Consider the following 20,551-nt stretch of genomic DNA (forward strand, 5'->3'; position numbering starts at 1 on the left):
TGGAGCATCGAAACCGGCTTCCGCTTTTCTCCCAGTAAGACCGTTTGTGTTAATTTTTGGCGTTGTATGGAGTTTCTTCCACCTTCCTTACATCTAGGACCTGTCAACCTTCCGTTTTCGGACGTCGCTAAATTCTTGGGTCTTATGTTTGACAGAAAGCTGTGCTGGTCCTCCCACGTTTCCTATCTTTCGGCTCACTGTCTGCGATCCCTCAACACCCTCCGTGTCCTGAATGGTACCTCCTGGTGTGCGGACCGAGTGGTCCTTCTCTGCCTCTATCGCGCCTTAGTGCACTCAAAATTGGACTACGGAAGCATGGTTTACTCCTCTGCTCGGCCGTCTGTTCTTCGGTGTCTCGACTCTATCCACCACCGTGGATTACGTTTAGTTTCCGGACCTTTTTACACCAGTCCTGTGGAAAGCCTTTACGCTGAGACTGCTGAACCTCCGCTGTCCAATCGGCGAGCTGTCCTGAGTCGTTACGCTAGCCATCTGTCTTCCATGCCTACTAACCCAGCCCATGAAATTTTTTTTGACGCCTCCTTGGATTTAGGGTGTGCAGGCCGCCCTTCCTCCCTACAACCACTGGGAGTCCACTTCCTTCAACTGCTCCATTCTCTTTCCTTCCGCTTTCCTAAAACTTTCTTGACAATTTGGGGTACAGCACCGCCTTTGCTCCGTCCCCGGACCTGCCTGCTCCGTGACCTTTGTCAGTTTCCCAAGGATGGTACCCCTTCACTTGTTTATAGTCGGGCATTTTCTGCTCTATGTGCAAAAATGAAGGCTGCCACATTTATTTACACTGATGGCTCAAAAACATCGTTTGGTGTAGGGAGTGCCTATATTGTTGGCGACACCCCAAATTGATTTCGGCTTCCCGACCAGTGTTCGGTTTATACTGCGGAGCTTTACGCTGTTCTCCAGGCTGTCCAATACATCTGTCGCCATCAGTGGATACAGTATGTTATCTGTTCAGATTCTCTCAGCTCTCTCCTCAGTCTCCAAGCTCTCTACCCTTTCCACCCTCTGGTCCACCGGATTCAGGACTGCCTACACTTGCTCCACTTGGGGGGGAGGGGGGGTCTCTGTGGCGTTCCTCTGGATTCCAGGACACGTTGGTATCTGTGGAAATGAGGCGGCCGATATAGCGGCCAAGGCTGCAGTCTTTCTTCTTCGGCCAGCTATTCGCACGATTCCCTTTGATGATCTACGGAGTGTTTTATGTCATCATGTTGTTCTTTTATGGCACGCACATTGGTCGACACTTCCCAATAATAAATTGCGGGTTGTGAAAGCTCTTCCCTGTGCTTGGACCTCTTCCTCCCGAACGCGTCGTCGGGAGGAAGTAATTTTAACTAGACTCCGGATAGGTCACTGTCTTTTTAGCCATCGACATCTTTTAAGTGGCGATCCTCCTCCACTCTGTCCCCACTGCTCTCAGCTGTGGACGGTAAGACACCTTTTAATTGAGTGCCCTATTTTACTTCGTTACGTGCCCGTCTACAGCTGTCGCGTGATATATCTTCCTTTTTAGCAGATGACACGTGCTCAGCCGATCGCTCTCGAGTTTATTAGTGCCAGTGAGATGACGTCAGTCATTTGAAGCTCTTTTTGGGGACAACCAAACCCCTTCTATAGTGGCTTTTTAAGCTTTCCTTCTGTTTTTAGTTTCTCCAATTTTTTGAGTTTCGTTCCCATTGCTGCTGGTTTAGAGTTTCGTTTTTTTACCTTTTCCTAAGTCACAGACCGGGCGCTAATGACCGTAGCAGTTTTGCGCCCTAAAACCATAACAATAAATAAATAAATAAAGGAGTGAGTTGACAAAAACTCATTGGAGTAAAAAAAAAAAAAAAAAAAAAAAAAAAGTTTTGCTGGCACTTTAAATCGATAGACTTCGTTCTATTTATCATCACTAGAAGTTCGTAATATACCTGTCTCATGTGGAATGTACAGTATCATGATGTACCACAGTCAGCAAAGAAATGTTATACATTCATGGACAAAATTCTCTAATCCACTTGTTCATAAGGAATTTTATGTTGCTCTATGAATCATATGCACTGATATTCATTTGCATGTTTCTCATTCTGTTTCACAGAACATTCTTTTGCAAATGGTACACTGAAGGTTATTTTGAATGGAAAGGAGAAATGTGTGAACGACAAAAATTATGAAACCGAAATACTATTTTCATGTGTAGAAAAGGTAAGTCATTTTAGAAAAGTTTGCATTTCAGCAGAAGACCTATGTAGTTTCACATTTAAAATAACGTTTTTGTTTTCAGTAGTTAATCTACATGCAGCATCCCATGGGATTCATATGTAATGTCTGATGATGAGATTGAAAGGAGGACGTTGGCAGAAAAAAATAAAAGATAGAAATGCAAGTAGTTGTCATCATCTCAGATGAAATTTGTATTATTTCAAAGGTGCCATGTCAATTTCCCAGAGGCATTAGCAAAAATACCTGTGGACCAGTAGACACATGACTCCTCAACAGTCTACAAAGTAACACTACAACCCAGTTGTTGTTTTTCTTTGTTACTGTTCTCTGTCCCATTACATTACTCTGTGTCCTGCCCTGATCTTTCTCCGCTTTCCCTATTCATTCCCCATATGACACATGCTTTCCCTTGCTTACTGTGTATGATGTGGCATACTGGCTTCTGAGCCAGTCAATAACAAGGGTCTTCCCCACTTACAACACATTGTGTATGGTTCCATCTTCTTGCTGATAAAATTATTTGTAGACCTTCACACTGATCTCACTTCCTACCTTCACTCACACATATTTTTGCATGCTCTCTCTCTCTCTCTCTCTCTCTCTCTCTCTCTCTCTCTCTTTCTCTTTTCTGTCCTGAATGCACCACACACACCCACATATATATTGTCACACCATACTGCTGTTGTCCAGTCCATTTACACCTGCTGCCCCTCTCCCCGCTCTACCTGCTGATGTGCACCCCACATGATTGTTGTTTTATTTCTCTTTTTGACTTTGATATCATCCTGTTTTCACATTGACCGTTATTTCATATCCATCTCATTTTTTTTACTAAATCTAGTTTCATCCTGTTCCACTATACTTCATCTAGTGTTATTTTTTATGAGTTTCAAAATATTCCTACAAATTTTTACTTGCTTATTATCCTCCATGGGTTCTTGCTCCTTTCATCCACGTGGGTTCTTGCTCCTTCTGTCTGTGCTATTACAGAAAAGTTTCTCTATCCCTAGCCGGGACTCAGTGTCACATACTGTTCTTCAATTGTTCCTAGTTTGTGGACTCTCACCAAATGGCCTGGCCATCAAATTACCTGTCTACAGCTGCAAAATTCTTCCACAATTACCTCTCCTTGTTCAAGTTTTGTCAATCCATTGCCTTCACCTACCTAGCCCTTCAAAACTATATTAACTCAGGCTCGAGTCTCCTCTCACTACAGCTCCATCCGTAAAAACCTGCTCTGCACTTCCAAGTGTCTGCGTCCCATCATCCAGCACATCATACTCCCGCCATGGATCACCATCACCACCATCACTGCCAACCACTCCCCTCTCTCATACCTGCCAGAACCTACCCAGCAGACTTACTACATGTGTCAGACCCACGGAAACTTCTTCCCACTGCCATACAGAACCCAGAGCCTCAATGCAGCTGCAACAGGGTTATGAAGGGGCCATCCCAAAGCCTCAGTATCACAGAAGTGTCAGTTCTTTTCAAAGGCCTCACCTTTTGCCCCATTCTTACATTTAATAATGCTGGGCTTGTTAAAGGCCTTCTCGCACTATCATGATTCTTATAGCAGAAACACCTTTTTGCCACCAAGCCTACCAACCAGACATGATCTAGAACCAGTATCGAAACCTGCCTCATTCAATTTACTCTTCTGTCCAACCATGATCTATCCCACTACCCTTGTATTACCCTTGATAGCTTTCCAGAATTTCGTAAGCTCAAACTTTGCCTCACCATCATTCCCTAAATCTGTCAACATGGAAATCAACCTTAACCTTACATCCACAGAAAGAACTACAGTCCACCTCCTAAAACTGATCCCAACCTTATAATCCTACCTTCCAACAAAGATTCCTCCACTTTTGTTATGAACTGCAGGGATTATGTGGCTGAGAACCTCTGTCAGCTGTCCGACATGTCCACCTAGAAGCCCTGCCATAGTGACCCCATTCCAGAAACCAAGCATGATCTCCAGTTTCTCCTCAAATCCCTGAAGCTCTCTCCAGAGTGTTATCTCCCTCCTCATCCCCTTCATTTTCTGCACTCCTACATTCTACGTGCTTCTTAAAATACATAAACCTAACCACCAAGACACCACCATTGTGGCTGGATACTGCAACCCTACAGAGAGAATCTCTGCCCTCCTGTGGCAATACAGTATAGTCTTGGTATTTTGAGATTCTGTGTAATTCGAGCTCGTCTTAAGAAAATTAAAATTTTACATAAAACTAGAGTAAATGCTTGTTTTCATAAGTTGTCCACATGTACGTTCTGTGCACTTTATCGAATGTGGTACATTTTGAATTTTCTTTCAATTTTCCATGTACAATTCAGGTAAAACTGTCGCACGTAGGGTTTTTGTTCATAATGCTCAACAATAACCTTAGCCTCAGACTGCTAATGCATTTCTATTACAGATGGACAGGTACCGTTTGGTTTTAAGGGGTTTGAGTATACCCAAGTAACAATACAGTACACGTTTTAGAATGCTGGCTGACCATTGTTGTAGGTACTTTAGTTGGTCGTGTGTAACACCTGTACTGCAGTGTTCCCACCTGTATCATGTTAATTTTAAAGTGTTGTATGTATGTTCAGTGTATTGTACATATGTAACTGTGTGTTTCTTAATGTTTTAATTCATACATTAAAGTTAGTGGTAGGAGTAAGAAAAAATTTGTGCCATTGAATGTGAAATTCCGAGCTCTCTAAAGACTAAACAAAGGAGAAACATAAAGAAAAAGAGAAAAGAAAAAATCTTGCTGCTGGGTAGGAAGGCGGTGAAGTGACAGTTCAAGAGTGGCTTAGAAACAGAGACAAAATTGAGAAGTTTTCTTCAAACAAGTGTTCTATCTATTTCGTCATTTTAATGAATGGAAGTCATTGAAGAAGTCTCAGTGTGAAAAAATGAGTGAAACTTTGTTTGTTTAATTTACTCAACAGAACCAAAAAGGAAAGCCAATTTTGTGGCCTGTTCTGCAAGAAAAAGCTGCATTTTTTAGAAATGAGTTAAAGGAAGGGGAGGATGATTTTACTGGAAGCTCGGGATGGCTGAATAGGTGGAAGAAGCAATACATCATAAAAAAGCTTGAAATTTGCAGTGCAAAACTTCTGCAGATTGTCAAACTGTTACACAATTTTGTGAGAAATTAAGAAAAACTTTACAAGAAGTAATCTCACTTGTGATAAACTGTATAACTATGATGAAACTGTGCTAAATTATAAAATGCGTCCAATCTAAAACTCTAGCCTCAAAAGAAGAAAAGGCTGCCCTGGGCTACAAAAAATGTAAAGCGAGGTTAATAGTTGTTTCTGCATTGAATGCAAATGGATGCCATAAACTGAAGCTGCTGGTATTGGGAAGTCTGGTAAGCCTGGAGCTTTAAAGAATATCACTGGTTGTGCACTGTCTGTCACATACATCCACCAAAAATGTGTTTGGATGGACAAAAATATTTTTAAGAACTGGTTTTTCGAAGATTTTATTTCAGAGACCAAAAGATACCTAAAGAAAAAGTGCTTGCCTTCCTAAGCAATCGTAATGCTTGAAACACTGGTTCACACCTTGATGAGGAAGAATTACAAAGTAACAGTATTCGCGCAGTGTTCTTACCCCCTAACGTGACGAGTTTAGTACAGCCTATGGACTAAGGTGCCTTACAATGGGAACTAGATTCTGTGGAATCAAACGGATGCCTGCAATACAGAGGAAGATGGCCTACCAGTGGCAAAACTGATGGAAAAGCTTGCTGGGTGTGGAAATGCAAGTGCGAGTTATATCCCAAACTGGATGAACAGTGATAAACAGTTCGAAATGACAGATCTTGCAGTAGTTGACATGAAATGGATAATGAACCTGCTGAAGACAGTGATCATGAGGAATTGCCCAAAGAAATTGTACCAGTGATCACTCACACTGAGGGTTTGGCAGCACTAGATGTGGCATTGTCTTAATATTGAGCAGCAAGTGGAAGCTACTCCAAATGACACCATGCTTCTTAGAAGATGGCATGACATTGCTGCTTAAAAAACGAGATTCTGTTTTAAAGCAAAGGACTGTGGACAATTTCTTTTTGCAACTTTAAAATGTGTGCCAATATATGTTCATATAACACAATTATGTACTATAATGATTTTTATTTAATTTGTTAACCATTATTGTGTTGATTAAACATTTATTCATGATTTACCCATTGACTTAGTGATGTTTCTGTATTTTCTGAGTTTTCTGTAATTCAAAGTAGCCTTAGCCCCAGTTAGCTCGAATTGCTGTGGATCTGCTGTATCTTCAGTCTGTTATGGTAAATTACCCTCCTATATAAAATGCAGTACCCATTTCCTCGACAGACATTTCCTGACCCTTTATGACTGGCACTCTGGTGGTCACTGTTAATGCTACTGCCCTCTATACAAAAGCCATCGATGCCCATTGCATTGCTGTCTTCGCAATACCCAGCTGCCAACAAATCAAGAAACTTCTTTCCTGGTCACTATGACTAATTATATTATCAACCACACTTACTTCTTTGAAGGCATCACATGCATCACAGCTATGGGAACCTATTCCAAATTAGTCATGAGCTATCTGGAGGAATCCTTCCTAGCCATCCAGTATATCCTTGCTACATTGCTATCTTGGCAATACCCAGCTGCCTCCAAATTGAAAAACTCTCTCCTGGTCGCTACGGCCAAGTATATTATCAGCCACACTTACTTTTCTTTTGAAGGCATCACATGCAGCACAGCTGTGGGCACCTGCATGACATCACCCTATTCCAAATTACTCATGAGCTTTAGTATCAAAAATCCCTCACGTGGTTCAGATTCGTTGATGACATCTACATGACCTGGATCCACATTCCTACAGCACCTCAACAACTCCTCTCACATTCACGTTTTCTGATAACCCTCAGCACAGCATGATACCTTCCCCATTATTGACCTCCCACTTCATGGATGGCTCCATTCACTCCAGTGTCCACATAAAACATAGTAACCACGAACAATACTTACATTTCAACAGGTTCCACCCTTAGACACTAAGTGGTCCCTTTCATCTTTCATGCTGCCTAGCCACCCATAGTTGTCACATCTGCAGTGGCTCTGCCGTATCTTCCGCCTGTTATGGTAACCTGCCCTCCTTTATAAAATACAGTACCCATTTCCTCTACAGACACTCCATAGCTCCTGAGCCTTTATGACTGGCACTCTGGTGGTTACTGTTAATGCTACTGCCCTCTACTCTCCTAATATGCAGATTGTCTCACTGAGGCCTTTAGAGAGCAAAACTACCCTCCTCACCAGATCTCCCACGCCTTTTCTCCCCAGTCAGTTACCATCCCCCACTTGCTTAAATGTAAACAAAAACTTCTAACTTGTGTTTTATTGTTATGTGCATGCACAAAATAAAATTGAAATTTCAATACTGTATGATTATATAAGATATTAAATGCCATTATAGCTGATTAATGAAGTAAAAATATCTTGAACTACCACTCAAACTGTTGAAGAATGGGAAGAAAGAAGTTGCACCTATAATTGCGTATGCAGCTTGGCAGAGCAGTTGTTGTTAAAGCTCTTATTGTAAACCAACTTCCATTCGAATTCACCTTTGTTGTACCTTCTGTTTCTGGCATCTGCTTATTTTATTTAATTTTTCATGTCAGTTTCCTTTTCCCTTCTATTTCCATTTTCTTCATTAGTGGTAATTGCAGTGTTCTTTTATGATAATCCTGGACCATTTATTAATCAGCAGTTCATAAGGTGATACTTCAATTGTTGAGTGTTACAGCTCATGTAGTACAGCCTCAAAGCTATTATATCCATTCGTCACAAACTGTTTATCAGTACAATATACTTACATAATTGTCCTACTCCTCTCATTTCTCCTGATTTCTTCGAAGCTTTCCCTTGAATTGTACCCTTCTTTGGGATTGAAATAACTGGTTTTCATCTCCTTTTCCCATTCCTAACATGCATTATTTTCAGGCACTTGTATCTTGAAATTCCAATATAGGTCTAACAAGATCTGTGAATTTTATTATTTTTTATGTTCTTACTTGTTAAGTACACATCATGTCTTCCTTAAAGCTCATCACTACCACATTGTTACGCAAAGAATCTGTCCTAGTTTCAAATATAAGTACAGATTTCATACCAATGTAGCACTAATTTTGTATTTTACAGGTACTACTTCTATCTCAACATTTATCACCACCTACTTCTTTGTTAATTTGCTGTTCTTTCCTATGTTCGTAGAACATTTAAAGACTTCTACTAGCAAATCTAGTTTAAATGTACCTCAAACTGATGCCCATTTCAGTAATCATTAATGTATGCCTTGTTTTTGCCATTACGTTTACAAATGATTGGTAATTACCTGTAACCTCGATTTTTTTTTTTTTTTTTTTTTTTTTTTTTTTTTTTTTTTTTTTTTTTTTCCTCCCACTGGAGTCTTCCATATGCTGACTGTTCCCTCAAGTTCTCTTTGTAATATTAGTTGGTCATCCTTCCATTTGAGATGGTGATTGAACCACAAACTAACTCCCACGTAGTTTCTCTCTTCTGTCATTCCCCTTTGCTATTTTTGCAGTTTGTGTCATTATCTGCATTTTGTGGTAAACTACATTGAATCAATCATAAGACTGGTGATTGAAATAAATTGCATTTTTTAAAATTTTCTTCCTAGTCAAATTGATATCCCCCTGAAGATTGGTGACCGTCTCTTTTCCAGCCACCTCTTCCTCTCCTGGGCAGATTCGAATACTGATACCTGTTATCATTGTTTCCCTGATACCTCGTACCTCTGGTATTTTTCCCTTTCGCCTTCCCTTTGCTGCAGGTTTCAATATGTCATTCGCACGTCATAAACTAGTGTATGTAACTGTTCCAAAGCCTGCAATAACCCATCCACATTCTCTTCTGAAATACCTTCTCCTGCATGCTCATTGGTAATATAACGAGGGGTAAGGCAACCAGATCATAACTAGAAATGGTTCTTAAGATAACAGGTTTTGCTCCCAGTAACTGCAAAGCTCTTTCCTGAGATAATGCAGTTCCTTACATTATTTAGCATACTCTGTGACTGATATTAGTTCAATAACAGTTCTACAAAATCATCGTACTGCTGGCCAGAACTTCCTGCCTCATGCCCCATGATGAAGCATCTGCTTCCAACCTACTTATTACACAGCCAGACTTTTGTGTATCATGTTCAGGAATAATGCCCTGAAACTGTTGGAGGAAAGCCACTGTGTATAGTTCGCCTTTGGTGAAAAATGCTGGAATTCACAGTTTTAAATTTTATCCTTCATTGAAGCTCCCATCCCAGGATATTATTTTTCTGGCTCAGCAGACTTCTGTCTTTGGAGTTCAACGCACTCTTAAGGGATTCTGTCTGTTCTGCAGTAAGGTTAGTGTTCTTATTATGTTGTTCACTAATCATATGTTGGATAATGTCCATTTTTTTCCTGCACTTCAGGTGAGGTTTCATTTTAGCATTCCTCAACAGTATTAAGCTTCACAATTAATTCAGATTATATATTTTCGGTATTTATGCTCTTCCAAGTATGTAAATACCTTAGCAGTTTTCTTAATGGGCTGTCATTGATGTTACAAAAGATCTCTCTACAAGTTACATAAATTAACTGTTTTGCCAAAATTTTCTGTTGTCTTGCTAGCTTCCTACCACTCATCTACGAATTTCTGTATTCAGTTTGTCTACATTTCCTTGTAGTTTTAGATTGATCTCAATTCATTATCTTTTGTTGTGCATGTTTCTAAGGTTTCCGCAATATTTACTACCCCACTGTACACTTCTTCTGTACTTCAGATACAGAACTATATTTGCAAAAGATATTTTCACTCATATTTTCTGTGGGATGCCCTGCTTAAATTTCTTCTTGCTGATTATTGTGCTCTGCTTCTTCCACATAATTTCTATTAGGCTCCTTAACTCTTTTTAAATTCATAATGAAACTCTCATCTTGACCAGAAAATACAGGGTGTACATAAAGTCCGGGAGCACTTTCAATTATTTATTGTGCAAGAACTAAACATTGTACAGATGTCGTACATATTGCATTTTGAAGAGAAACTCTGAAAGTTTTTTTTACAAACATTTAATATGCAAACCATGAGTGACCCGGCAGACATCAATACGGTAATCGAATTCTTGCGATACCCATCCCAGCATGGCATCGTCGACTGTGGCAGTTGCTTCTCATATTCTCTCCCGGAGCTCTGCTACATCATGTGGTAGAGGCAGTACATACACCAGATCTTTAATGCATCCCCACAGAAAAAAGTCACAAGGAGTGAGATGTGGTGATCGGGGAGGCCATTTCATGAAACAGCTGTCCCCTTCTGTAGCTCTGCACCTGAACTCGACATGTTTGCGACTAGCGCTGACTATCGGCAAATTACCAAACTTTGCTGTGGAGGTATACATGGAAAAAAAAACTTTCAGGGTTTCTCTTCAAAATGACTTATGTAGGATATCTGTCCAATGTTTGGTTCTTGTGCAATAAATAATTGAAAGTGTTCCTGGACCTTATGTACACACTGTATTTATTTCAATACTTCCTTATGAAATGCGTAAGAAAGATTATCGCTTTAGTCTGAGTAATTACTTAGTTAAATGCTATCCATCTGCACGCACGCGCATGTGCGCTCGCCCTCTCTCTCTCTCTCTCTCTCTCTCTCTCTCTCTCTCTCTCACACACACACACACACACACACACACACACACAATGTATGTGTCCTCTTAGATTGTGCACTACAGTAGTTGCTGACAACAATCTAACCCTTTTGTCGCTCATGATCAGTCTGCGTCTGGCATGTAACTGCCTTTACAGCATCTTCGTTCTTCATATCTGGCCCAAAGCTTGCTTCCAGTTGTCTTTCTTCTACATTATCTGGCTTACACCCCACAATAGGTCTTGCACCACTTTCTGTACTCACAAACCATTTATGCTCTCCTACCATGCAGTGGTAATTCTTCATTATTTAAATTATTTAGTGCTGCCTGCAACTTTCATTTTTCCTTTATTATATGTGTGTTGTAGTTGTTGTGGTCTTCAGTCCTGAGACTGGTTTGATGCAGCTCTCCATGCTACACTATCCTGTGCATGCTTCTTCATCTCCCGGTACCTACTGCAACCTACATCCTTCTGTATCTGTTTAGTATATTCATCCCTTGGTCTCCCTCTACTATTTTTGCCCTCCACGCTGCCCTCCAATACTAAATTGGTGATCCCTTGATGCCTCAGAACATGTCCTACCAACCCCTTCTTCTAGTCAAGTTGTGCCACAAACTTCTCTTCTCCCCAATCCTATTCAATACCTCCTCATTAGTTATATGATATACCCATCTAACATTCAGCATTCTTCTGTAGCACCACATTTCGAAAGCTTCTATTCTCTTCTTGTCCAAACTAGTTATCGTCCATGTTTCATTTCCATACATGGCTACATTCCATACAAATACTTTCAGAAAAGACTTCCTGACACTTAAATCTATACTCGATGTTAACAAATTTCTCTTCTTCAAAAACGCTTTCCTTGCCATTGCCAGTCTACATTTTATATCCTCTCTACTTCGACCATCATCAGTTTTTTGTTCCCCAAATAGCAAAACTCCTTTACTACTTTAAGTGTGTCATTTCTTAATCTAATTCCCTCAGCATCACCCAACTTAATTCGACTACATTCCATTATCCTCGTTTTGCTTTTGTTGATGTTCATCTTATATCCTCCTTTCAAGACACTGTCCATTCCGTTCAACTGCTCTTCCAAGTCCTTTGCTGTCTCTGACAGAATCACAATGTCATCGGCAAACCTCAAAGTTTTTATTTCTTCTCCATGGATTTTAATACCTATTCCGAATTTTTCTTTTGTTTCCTTCACTGTTTGCTCAATATACAGATTGAATAACATCGGGGAGAGGCTACAACCCTGTCTTACTCCCTTCCCAACCACTGCTTCCCTTTCATGTCCCTCGACTCTTATAACTGCCATCTGGTTTCTATACAAATTGTAAATAGCCTTTCGCTCCCTGTATTTTACCCCTGCCACCTTTAGAATTTGAAAGAGAGTATTCCAGTCAACATTGTCAAAAGCTTTCTCTAAGGCTACAAATGCTAGAAACGTAGGTTTGCCTTTCCTTAATCTAGCTTCTAAGATAAGTCATAGGGTCAGTATTGCCTCACGTGTTCCAATATTTCTACGGAATCCAAACTGATCTTCCCCGAGGTCGGCTTCTACCAGTTTTTCCATTCGTCTGTAAAGAATTCGCATTAGTATTTTGCAGCTGTGACTTATTAAACTGATAGTTCAGTAATTTTCACATCTGTCAGCACCTGCTCTCTTTGGGATTGGAATTATTATATTCTTCTTGAAGTTTGAGGGTATTTCGCCTGTCTCATACATCTTGCTCACCAGATGGTAGAGTTTTGTCAGGACTGGCTCTCCCAAGACCGTCAGTAGTTCTAATGGAATGTTGTCTACTCCCGAGGCCTTGTTTCGACTCGGGTCTTTCAGTGCTCTGTCAAACTCTTCATGCAGTATCGTATCTCCCATTTCATCTTCATCTACATCCTCTTCCATTTCCATAATATTGTCCTCAAGTACATCACCCTTGTATAGACCCTCTATATACTCCTTCCACCTTTCTGCTTCCCCTTCTTTGCTTAGTACTGGGTTTCCATCTGAGCTCTTGATATTCATACAAGTGGTTCTCTTTTCTCCAAAGGTCTCTTAAATTTTCCTGTAGGCAGTATCTATCTTACCCCTAGTGAGATAAGCCTCTACATCCTTACATTTGTCCTCTAGCCATCCCTGCTTAGCCATTTTGCACTTCCTGTTGATCTCATTTTTGAGACGTTTGTATTCCTTTTTGCCTGCTTCATTTACTGCATTTTTATATTTTCTCCTTTCATCAATTAAATTCAATATTTCTTCTGTTACCCAAGGATTTCTACTAGCCCTCGTCTTTTTACCTACTTGATCCTCTGTTGCCTTCACTACTTCATCCCTCAAAGCTACCCATTCTTCTTCTACTGTATTTCTCTCCCCCGTTCCTGTCAATTGTTCCCTTATGCTCTCCCTGAAACTCTGTACAACCTCTGGTTTAGTCAGTTTATCCAGGTCCCATCTCCTTAAATTGTCACCTTTTTGCAGTTTCTTCAGTTTTAATCTACAGTTCATAACCAATAGATTGTGGTCAGAATCCACATGTGCCCCTGGAAATGTCTTACAATTTAAAACCTGGTTCCTAAATCTCTGTCTTACCATTATATAATCTACCTGATACCTTCTAGTATCTCCAGTATTCGTCCATGTATACAACCTTCTTTTATGATTCTTGAACCAAGTGTTAGCTATGATTATATGTGTAATTGTACAATTTTGGTCTTAACACCATTAGCAATTATCTAACGGAATAAGATCTTTTGGAGTCACATGCCCACATTAACATACATAACATACATAACATGTATGTTGAAGGCAATGGGGCCTGAAATATGTATGTAGTTTCGTAAATTGTGATGTGCACCAGTACTAATGGAGCTAGTTTCCAGCTCTATGGCAATCACGGCACCTGTATTCATTAGGTAGAATGACAGTGGACATGGCTTAAATGTACACATATGCAGACACTTGTATGGCAAATGTGCCCTCAATGAATTTTTTGTAAAGTCAGTTATATTTGCTATAGCATATCTGAAGATCTGATTTGTCTTCATGTTTAATTCTTAAGTGACTGCTAATACACTCAGTTGATGATGCTTCCATTTTATAGATACTTGTTAAATGATCTATTACTGAAATTGTACAATTCTACACCAAAGAAAGAAAATACGATTGTAAAATTCTTCACTCAATAAAGAAAAAATGGCAGTTGCAGATCTGTTTCAAATTAAGATAACCGTTATTGTTCATATTGCTCCACATTCATAGGGAAACAAGCTTTTTCTGTTATTACCAGTACACAGTATATTAAATGCTTACAGTTGTCTCTCAACAGTCTTGTTATATTGCCCAGCAGATTTAAACAGAAATGCCAATTTCTAGTTTTCACTGTTCCAGTCCATAAGTAATGGTATGGCCCAAACAATCCCCCATCGCAATGGGTCCCAGTTGTGAGCCCCAATTTACTCGAATGCTTCACCCTTGGGATGCCCTGACACTACTCGCAGAATTGCTATAGTAGATTCGTTGCACAGAGAGCTACAGTTTGGAAAAAATACTTACTTTTACTAAACCCCAAGTTGGTGTTGGAGTTTGTGAAATACTGCGCAGTTTGTTACACTTTGTTTGTGGCAGAGGTAACATTAGTTGGCTGCAATTAAAATCCTTTTTGTGTGAAGTTGACTGTTTGACTGGTGGATTGTGGTGCAATCATCTTGAGTAATTAAAAGAGCTAATATATCAACAAAAAATTATCAGTTTTTGAAAGTAGAATTGGATAGGTAAAAAATCTACTCACCAAGGGGCAGCAGGGGAAAACACACATAGAAGTTAAGGAAAAGTGCTAGCTTTCCTGCTTCTTGCAGAAGGGGTGAAGGAGAAGGAAGAGGGATGAAGAAAAAGGAATGGCAAGGCTTACGAAATGGAAAGAGTTACAGATAAGTCATCCAGAACCCTGGCCAGGGAAGACTGTTGGACAGGATTTTGGGGTTTCAGGATCAGATATGTACAACAGGGGGCTGTAGTGAAAGAAGTATTTAAGTTCGCCATCTCTAAGAAACAAAAACACTGATGTATTCAATTGTCACAAGATGCTAAGCCACAGCACACCTTCCTGTCTTAGGAGTTACATCAAATAAAATGGGCAGAGTTCTGTGCAGCCAAGGTATTCAATCCATTTTCTGACACCCAATTAAATTAGAGAGATGCTGCACTGAGTATAAGACAGTCTTGATCTCAAGTGTTCATGGAATATACAAAATTACTTGTGAAGCAGTTTCAGTTTCATTGGATACTCTATACGTACATTTTTAAGACACTGCACAGAGCACAAACGTCACATTAAATATCAAGATTTTGACAGAGCTGCCATTACAAAACACAGCCTTACAAACATATCATTGTGTTTTGATGAAATGAAATGAAAATCTTATCCCATGCACCTACTTTCAGGAATTCTGCCATCATAAGATCTATTAGTATGACAATTAGCTACTAATGATGATGATGTGTTAATATGACAGTTATCTCCTAATGTTGGTGACAGAGGAAAGCATTGAATGCTTGATTATATGAACAAATCTCACCTGACAAGTAAACTAAGAAACATTCCCTGAATGTGATAGCTCATTTCTTGACCTAATATTTAAGGAAACACTGTCACTAACTTTATCACGTAAAACATAATCTGTTGTATTTTCACTAACCACTTTTTCTTGCTTATGAAAGAATTTTTTCATGTCATATCAATATAAGCAGGATAACATTGATACTCAAGTAGGAAATGGTAATTTACAGCACTGCTCACATGCGAGGGTAATCCCAAAAGTAAGGTCTCCTATTTTTTTTTTAATAAGCATGTTGACCTGTTTATTTCTACAATAGTTTACATCAGTTTACAGCTTGAACATTTAGCTATTTTTAGACATAATCACCATTTCTGTCAATGCATTTTTGTAGACGCTGTGGCAGTTTTTGTATGCCCTTGTCATACCATTGAGTATCTTCAGAGTCTGACAGTACCTGTCAGTGTTAACTGTGGTCCCAAAGAATCAGCCCCGATGACGAGATGAAAGAAGAGTTTCATAACTTTCTGAACAGCATGGCGGCGAGCTGGTATGACATGGGCATACAAAAACTGCCACAGCGTCTAAAAAAATGCATCAACAGAAATGGTGATTATGTCAAAAAATTGCTAAATGTTCAAGCTGTAAACTGGAGTAAACCATTGTAGAATTAAACAGGTCTATGTACTTATAAAAATAGGAGACCTTACTTTTGGGATTACCCTCGTACATTCCATTTTGCTGGATTTAAGATTCCACTGCATAACACATATTGTAAATGAAATGCCATACAGACAGTAACTCAAGAAGATGTATAAAAAATTGTTTAGCCTGAGTGTTTGTTGGTAGTGGTACAGAATTGAGATGTGATCATCATCTAGTGAAGGGAAATATGAAATTCTTGTCTGAAGCATTAAGACCCGTTAACTTTTTGATGACAGATCTTGTTCTTACTGCTGAACATTTGCAAGTGGACATGCATATAGAGATTGGCAGAGGGGGAAGGGGAATTGTACTATAACAGATGACCTATCTTCTCTCCCTCTATGCTCTGTATTAATTTTAAATTAACATGTTTGTCTGTTCCAGTTTGATGGTCCACTGATGGCCCGGCTGAGTGATTGTAGTTTCACTGTATACTGGCCTACAAAAATAGCTTGCCCTTTAAAAGGTCCAGATTCAGTGCTAGTTGATCGATGTCTGCTACAGACTGAAGGAGAGAACTCTGGAGTTGTTGATCTACGTCCACTCCGTCATCCACAGTATTATTCTGTCCATTCACCTGACGGTGGATTATTTTATCTGAATATATGTGCAACATTAAAGAATTCAACTTGTGATGGCTCGACAGCTTGTAAACACACCAAAAATGGAACTGTTGTTATTATTGGAAGTACCAAAGGCACTAATGTCAGAATTGCTGATGATGGCCCACTGCTGGTATATAAAGCAAAAGGTCTGCTCTGTTAAGATCTTCATTATCAGATTTATTAGTATTCAGCTGATAATTTAGCATAGAACTTGACTGTTGTCGTTGAGATTACAGCAGTATGTTTGTTACGCCTTGCTATAAATTAAGTTACTCGATTCAGTGTAGAAGCAATGAATATGTGGGCTAGATGTTTTAAAGATTCATTGTTCATATTCCACTTGGTTTTGTTCATTCGCTGCAACTGCACTTGATAAGTGGGAAAGGTATTATTAGTATTTTTATTGTATTTGAATTACTTTTAGAGTCAAAAATGTCGCATCAGTATTAATAAAAACATTAGTTTTTCTGATTTAAGCATTTAGCTTCAGAATACGATTAACTTACCGTATTTACTCGAATCTAAGCCGCACCTGAAAAATGAGACTCGAAATAAAGGAAAAAAAAATTTCCCAAATCTAAGCCGCACCTGAAATTTGAGACTCGAAATTCAAGGGGAGAGAAAAGTTTTAGGCCGCACCTCCAAATCGAAACAAAGTTGGTCCATTGTAGTATGAGACACAATTTAGGTCGAATAAATGACGATACAACCACAGTAGTTTCGTTCGAGTCATAAGCTTAGCAGTTAAGCTTTACCAGGTAGCCATTGCTATGCATCAGGCACTCCGTCGGTATTTATACGGGTACCCTTCCTTTTTCATGTGCTTCGTCTGGTTTAAATTGATTGCTTATTTTGCTTTGATCTGATGAGTATCTCTCTTTTTTTTTTTTTTTTTTAGGTGTTTACGTCACTCTAAGCTGAAAATGCATTACTGTACTGTGTCATGCATTATTTGTCACATTCTGATAGTGTGTGTTTACGGCCTGTCGCCGCTCGCGGCATGCCTTGCTTTTGTGCGCGCTGCCGCCTCTTACAATTTATAAAAAAAGAGAGGAATCATCTCGTTAGTGAAACAATGGCAAGAGACTGCTATTTGTTGTTACTTATACTGCTGCTTTCTTTGATAGTATCAACAAGAATCAAATAATAGACTGGGTATGATAGAACATGTTCTGAACGAGAGTTATGCGAAAATTTTTCTGCGTTCGAAAATCTTTGCGGCCGCTTCTTTAGTGCATCAGAATCTGCACAGAAATTAGTCATCTTAAATTTAAAATTCTAGTCAGTTGCCGTGCTTCATTTCTGACTGTATCACTATTAGCGTAAGAATAATACGAATATAAACATGACACGATACCTATGTTCTTACGCGTTTGCTGTTGTCTCACTCTAGTTTCGTAGTTTATTAGGCAGACAGGATTTAAATGAGATAGCAGCAAACATGAAAGAATACATGGCAAAATGTTTATATTCGTATTATTCTTATGGTGAAGAGAATACTGCATGTGATTCACATTTCATCAGGTTCCTATTAGCAACCATCTCTTCTCACAGGTAGCAAAAAATTCAGAACGTAGAGTTGGCCATATTGACAAACATCCCAAACAGTCTTGCCAGTCGGATTTTCGTAGTACATTGAAATTCTGCTACATTCGAAGATGAACAATACGGAATTTGTATTTACTTCGTTGGATAATGTATGAAAATACAGTGGTAGAAACTGGAGGCGATGGAAAAAAAGCTCGTCTTCCACCCTTTTTTTTTTGTTAAAATTTATTAACTGACACAGAGGTTTTGGCGCCAGCATTTATCTTTGTGCCTACAAAGCATGCCTGTGTACCGCTACATATATTTGACGGCAGAAGTTAGTTGTGGCGGCACCTACCAAAATTTTTTGGAGCTTCCGCCTGCTTTGCACTCGATTCTAAGCCGCAGGCGGTTTTTTGGATTACAAAAACCGGAAAAAAAGTGCGGCTTAGATTCGAGTAAATACGGTACACTAACGTAATTCAAGTTTACTGTAGAATGACATTAAAGAGCTAAAGAAGAGAAGAGAAGAAAAATGTAAAAGTGTTGTATGTAAAAGTAAATAATTCACAGTAATTATAGTGAGTACTAGGATAGAATACAGTTACAATTAAGAAGAAAGAAGTAATGGTATGGTTCACGTAGGGAAAATAGAAGAAAAGTCTTAGATTCAAGAGGGTTGTGCTTTGTGCAAAGTTAGCTATAGTTCAAGCCTTTTAGGTGGGGGGCAGGGAGGGCATTGGGGGGAAGCGTCTAGTGGTTTTTGGGAGAGTGGGGAGCCATCTGAGGCCAGCTAGGGACGCAGTTAGAGGGGCAGGTGGCAGACAGCTGGACATGTGATTTCATACACTAGGGCATGACATAAAGCACACAACTAACTGATGTGGGGGCACAAGTTGGGTTGGGGTACTAGGCAGTAGATAGTGTACACACTCTCTCTCTCTCTCTCTCTCTCTCTCACACACACACACACACACACACACACACACACACACACTAATGAACAGGTGGAGGGGATTAGGACGCAGTAAGTTCCCATAGCTTTATGCCAGAAAGTTTACGGAAGCGGAGGGATGTGCTGTAAGGATAGCTCCTATCTGCACAGCTTAGAAAAGCTGATGGTGGTGGGGAGAATCCAGATGGCACAGGTTGTGAAGCAGACATTGAAATCATGCGTGTTGTGCCACTGGGTGGTCCACCTTGTTTTTGGCAACAGTTTGGTGGTGGCCATTCATTCTAGTTGACAGCTGGTTGGTTTGTCATACCAATGTAAAACGCAGCGCAGTGGTTGCAGCAGAGCTGGTATATGAGAAGTTATCCAAAATTTTCGGGACTGGAGCTGCCATATGTTGAAAACCTTACCTTTGGACTAATGGTCACCATCAAACTCGAAGTAGTTCCTGCCCACACATTATACACCGGTCCCAGCACTTCTGCCACTGGTCATATGTTTTCTGGAAGTCCTGTTCTATGAGGGTGTTTATCACCGCCAGCAATGCTTCTTGAATCCTCTGTAGAGTGTTGAACTGACGGCCTTTCAACTTGAGTTTCAGTTTTGGGAATAGGGCAAAGTTGCAAGGTGCCAAATCTGGCAAGTACTGTGGGTGGGGTACAACTGCCATGTTGTTTTTTGCCAAAAAGATCCTGGTGAGCAAAGATGTGTGACAGGGCGTGTTGTCGTGATGCAGCAGCCAGTTCCCTTGATGCCAAAGTTCAGGCAGTCGTCGCCGCACGATGATCATGCTCTTCGCTTTGCTCCTCACCTTTCTTGCTTTTTTGGGTCTTGGAGAGCCCGGACTCTTCCACTGGAACGATTGTTGCTTTGTCTCTGGGTCATAACCGTAAATCCATCTCTCGTCACCGGTGATAACCCGTGACAAGAAGGTTGGATCATCAGATGCGGTCTGACAAAGATCCGTGCACACTTCAACGCACTGTGCTTTCTGATCGACAGTCAAGATCCTTGGCACAGATTTTGCGGCGACACAATGCATGCCCAATTCATCAGTCAACATACATTGACCCACTTCATCCGCAAGGTCTTGAACAGTTCGACGTCGATATGCACAAGCCAATTGTTGAAGTTTGGCAACAGTGTCTGGCGTTGTGCGGCTAACGGGCCTTTCAGTGTGAGCATCACCTTCGGCGTCTGTACAGCTGGCCTTGAACCGAGCATGTCACTCAAGCACACGCATACATCTCATGCTCTGTCTCCTAAACACTTGTTGAATC

The 20,551-nt window shown here is 40.1% G+C and overlaps 1 protein-coding gene across 8 annotated transcripts in view; it reads left to right on the forward strand.

The window, feature by feature from the left end:
* Positions 1–20,551, forward strand: part of LOC126482314 (cation-independent mannose-6-phosphate receptor) — a 768,212-nt gene that overhangs the window by 21,503 nt on the left and 726,158 nt on the right. For all 8 annotated transcript variants that reach the window (XM_050106419.1, XM_050106409.1, XM_050106382.1 and 5 more), the window contains exons 3-4: positions 2,099–2,205; positions 16,572–16,938. In XM_050106419.1, coding sequence (XP_049962376.1) covers positions 2,099–2,205; positions 16,572–16,938 — 474 coding nt within the window. The remainder of the gene's footprint in view (positions 1–2,098; positions 2,206–16,571; positions 16,939–20,551) is intronic.

The sequence above is a fragment of the Schistocerca serialis genome, chromosome 1 (genome assembly GCF_023864345.2).
Source record: "Schistocerca serialis cubense isolate TAMUIC-IGC-003099 chromosome 1, iqSchSeri2.2, whole genome shotgun sequence".
Lineage (NCBI taxonomy): Eukaryota > Metazoa > Arthropoda > Insecta > Orthoptera > Acrididae > Schistocerca > Schistocerca serialis.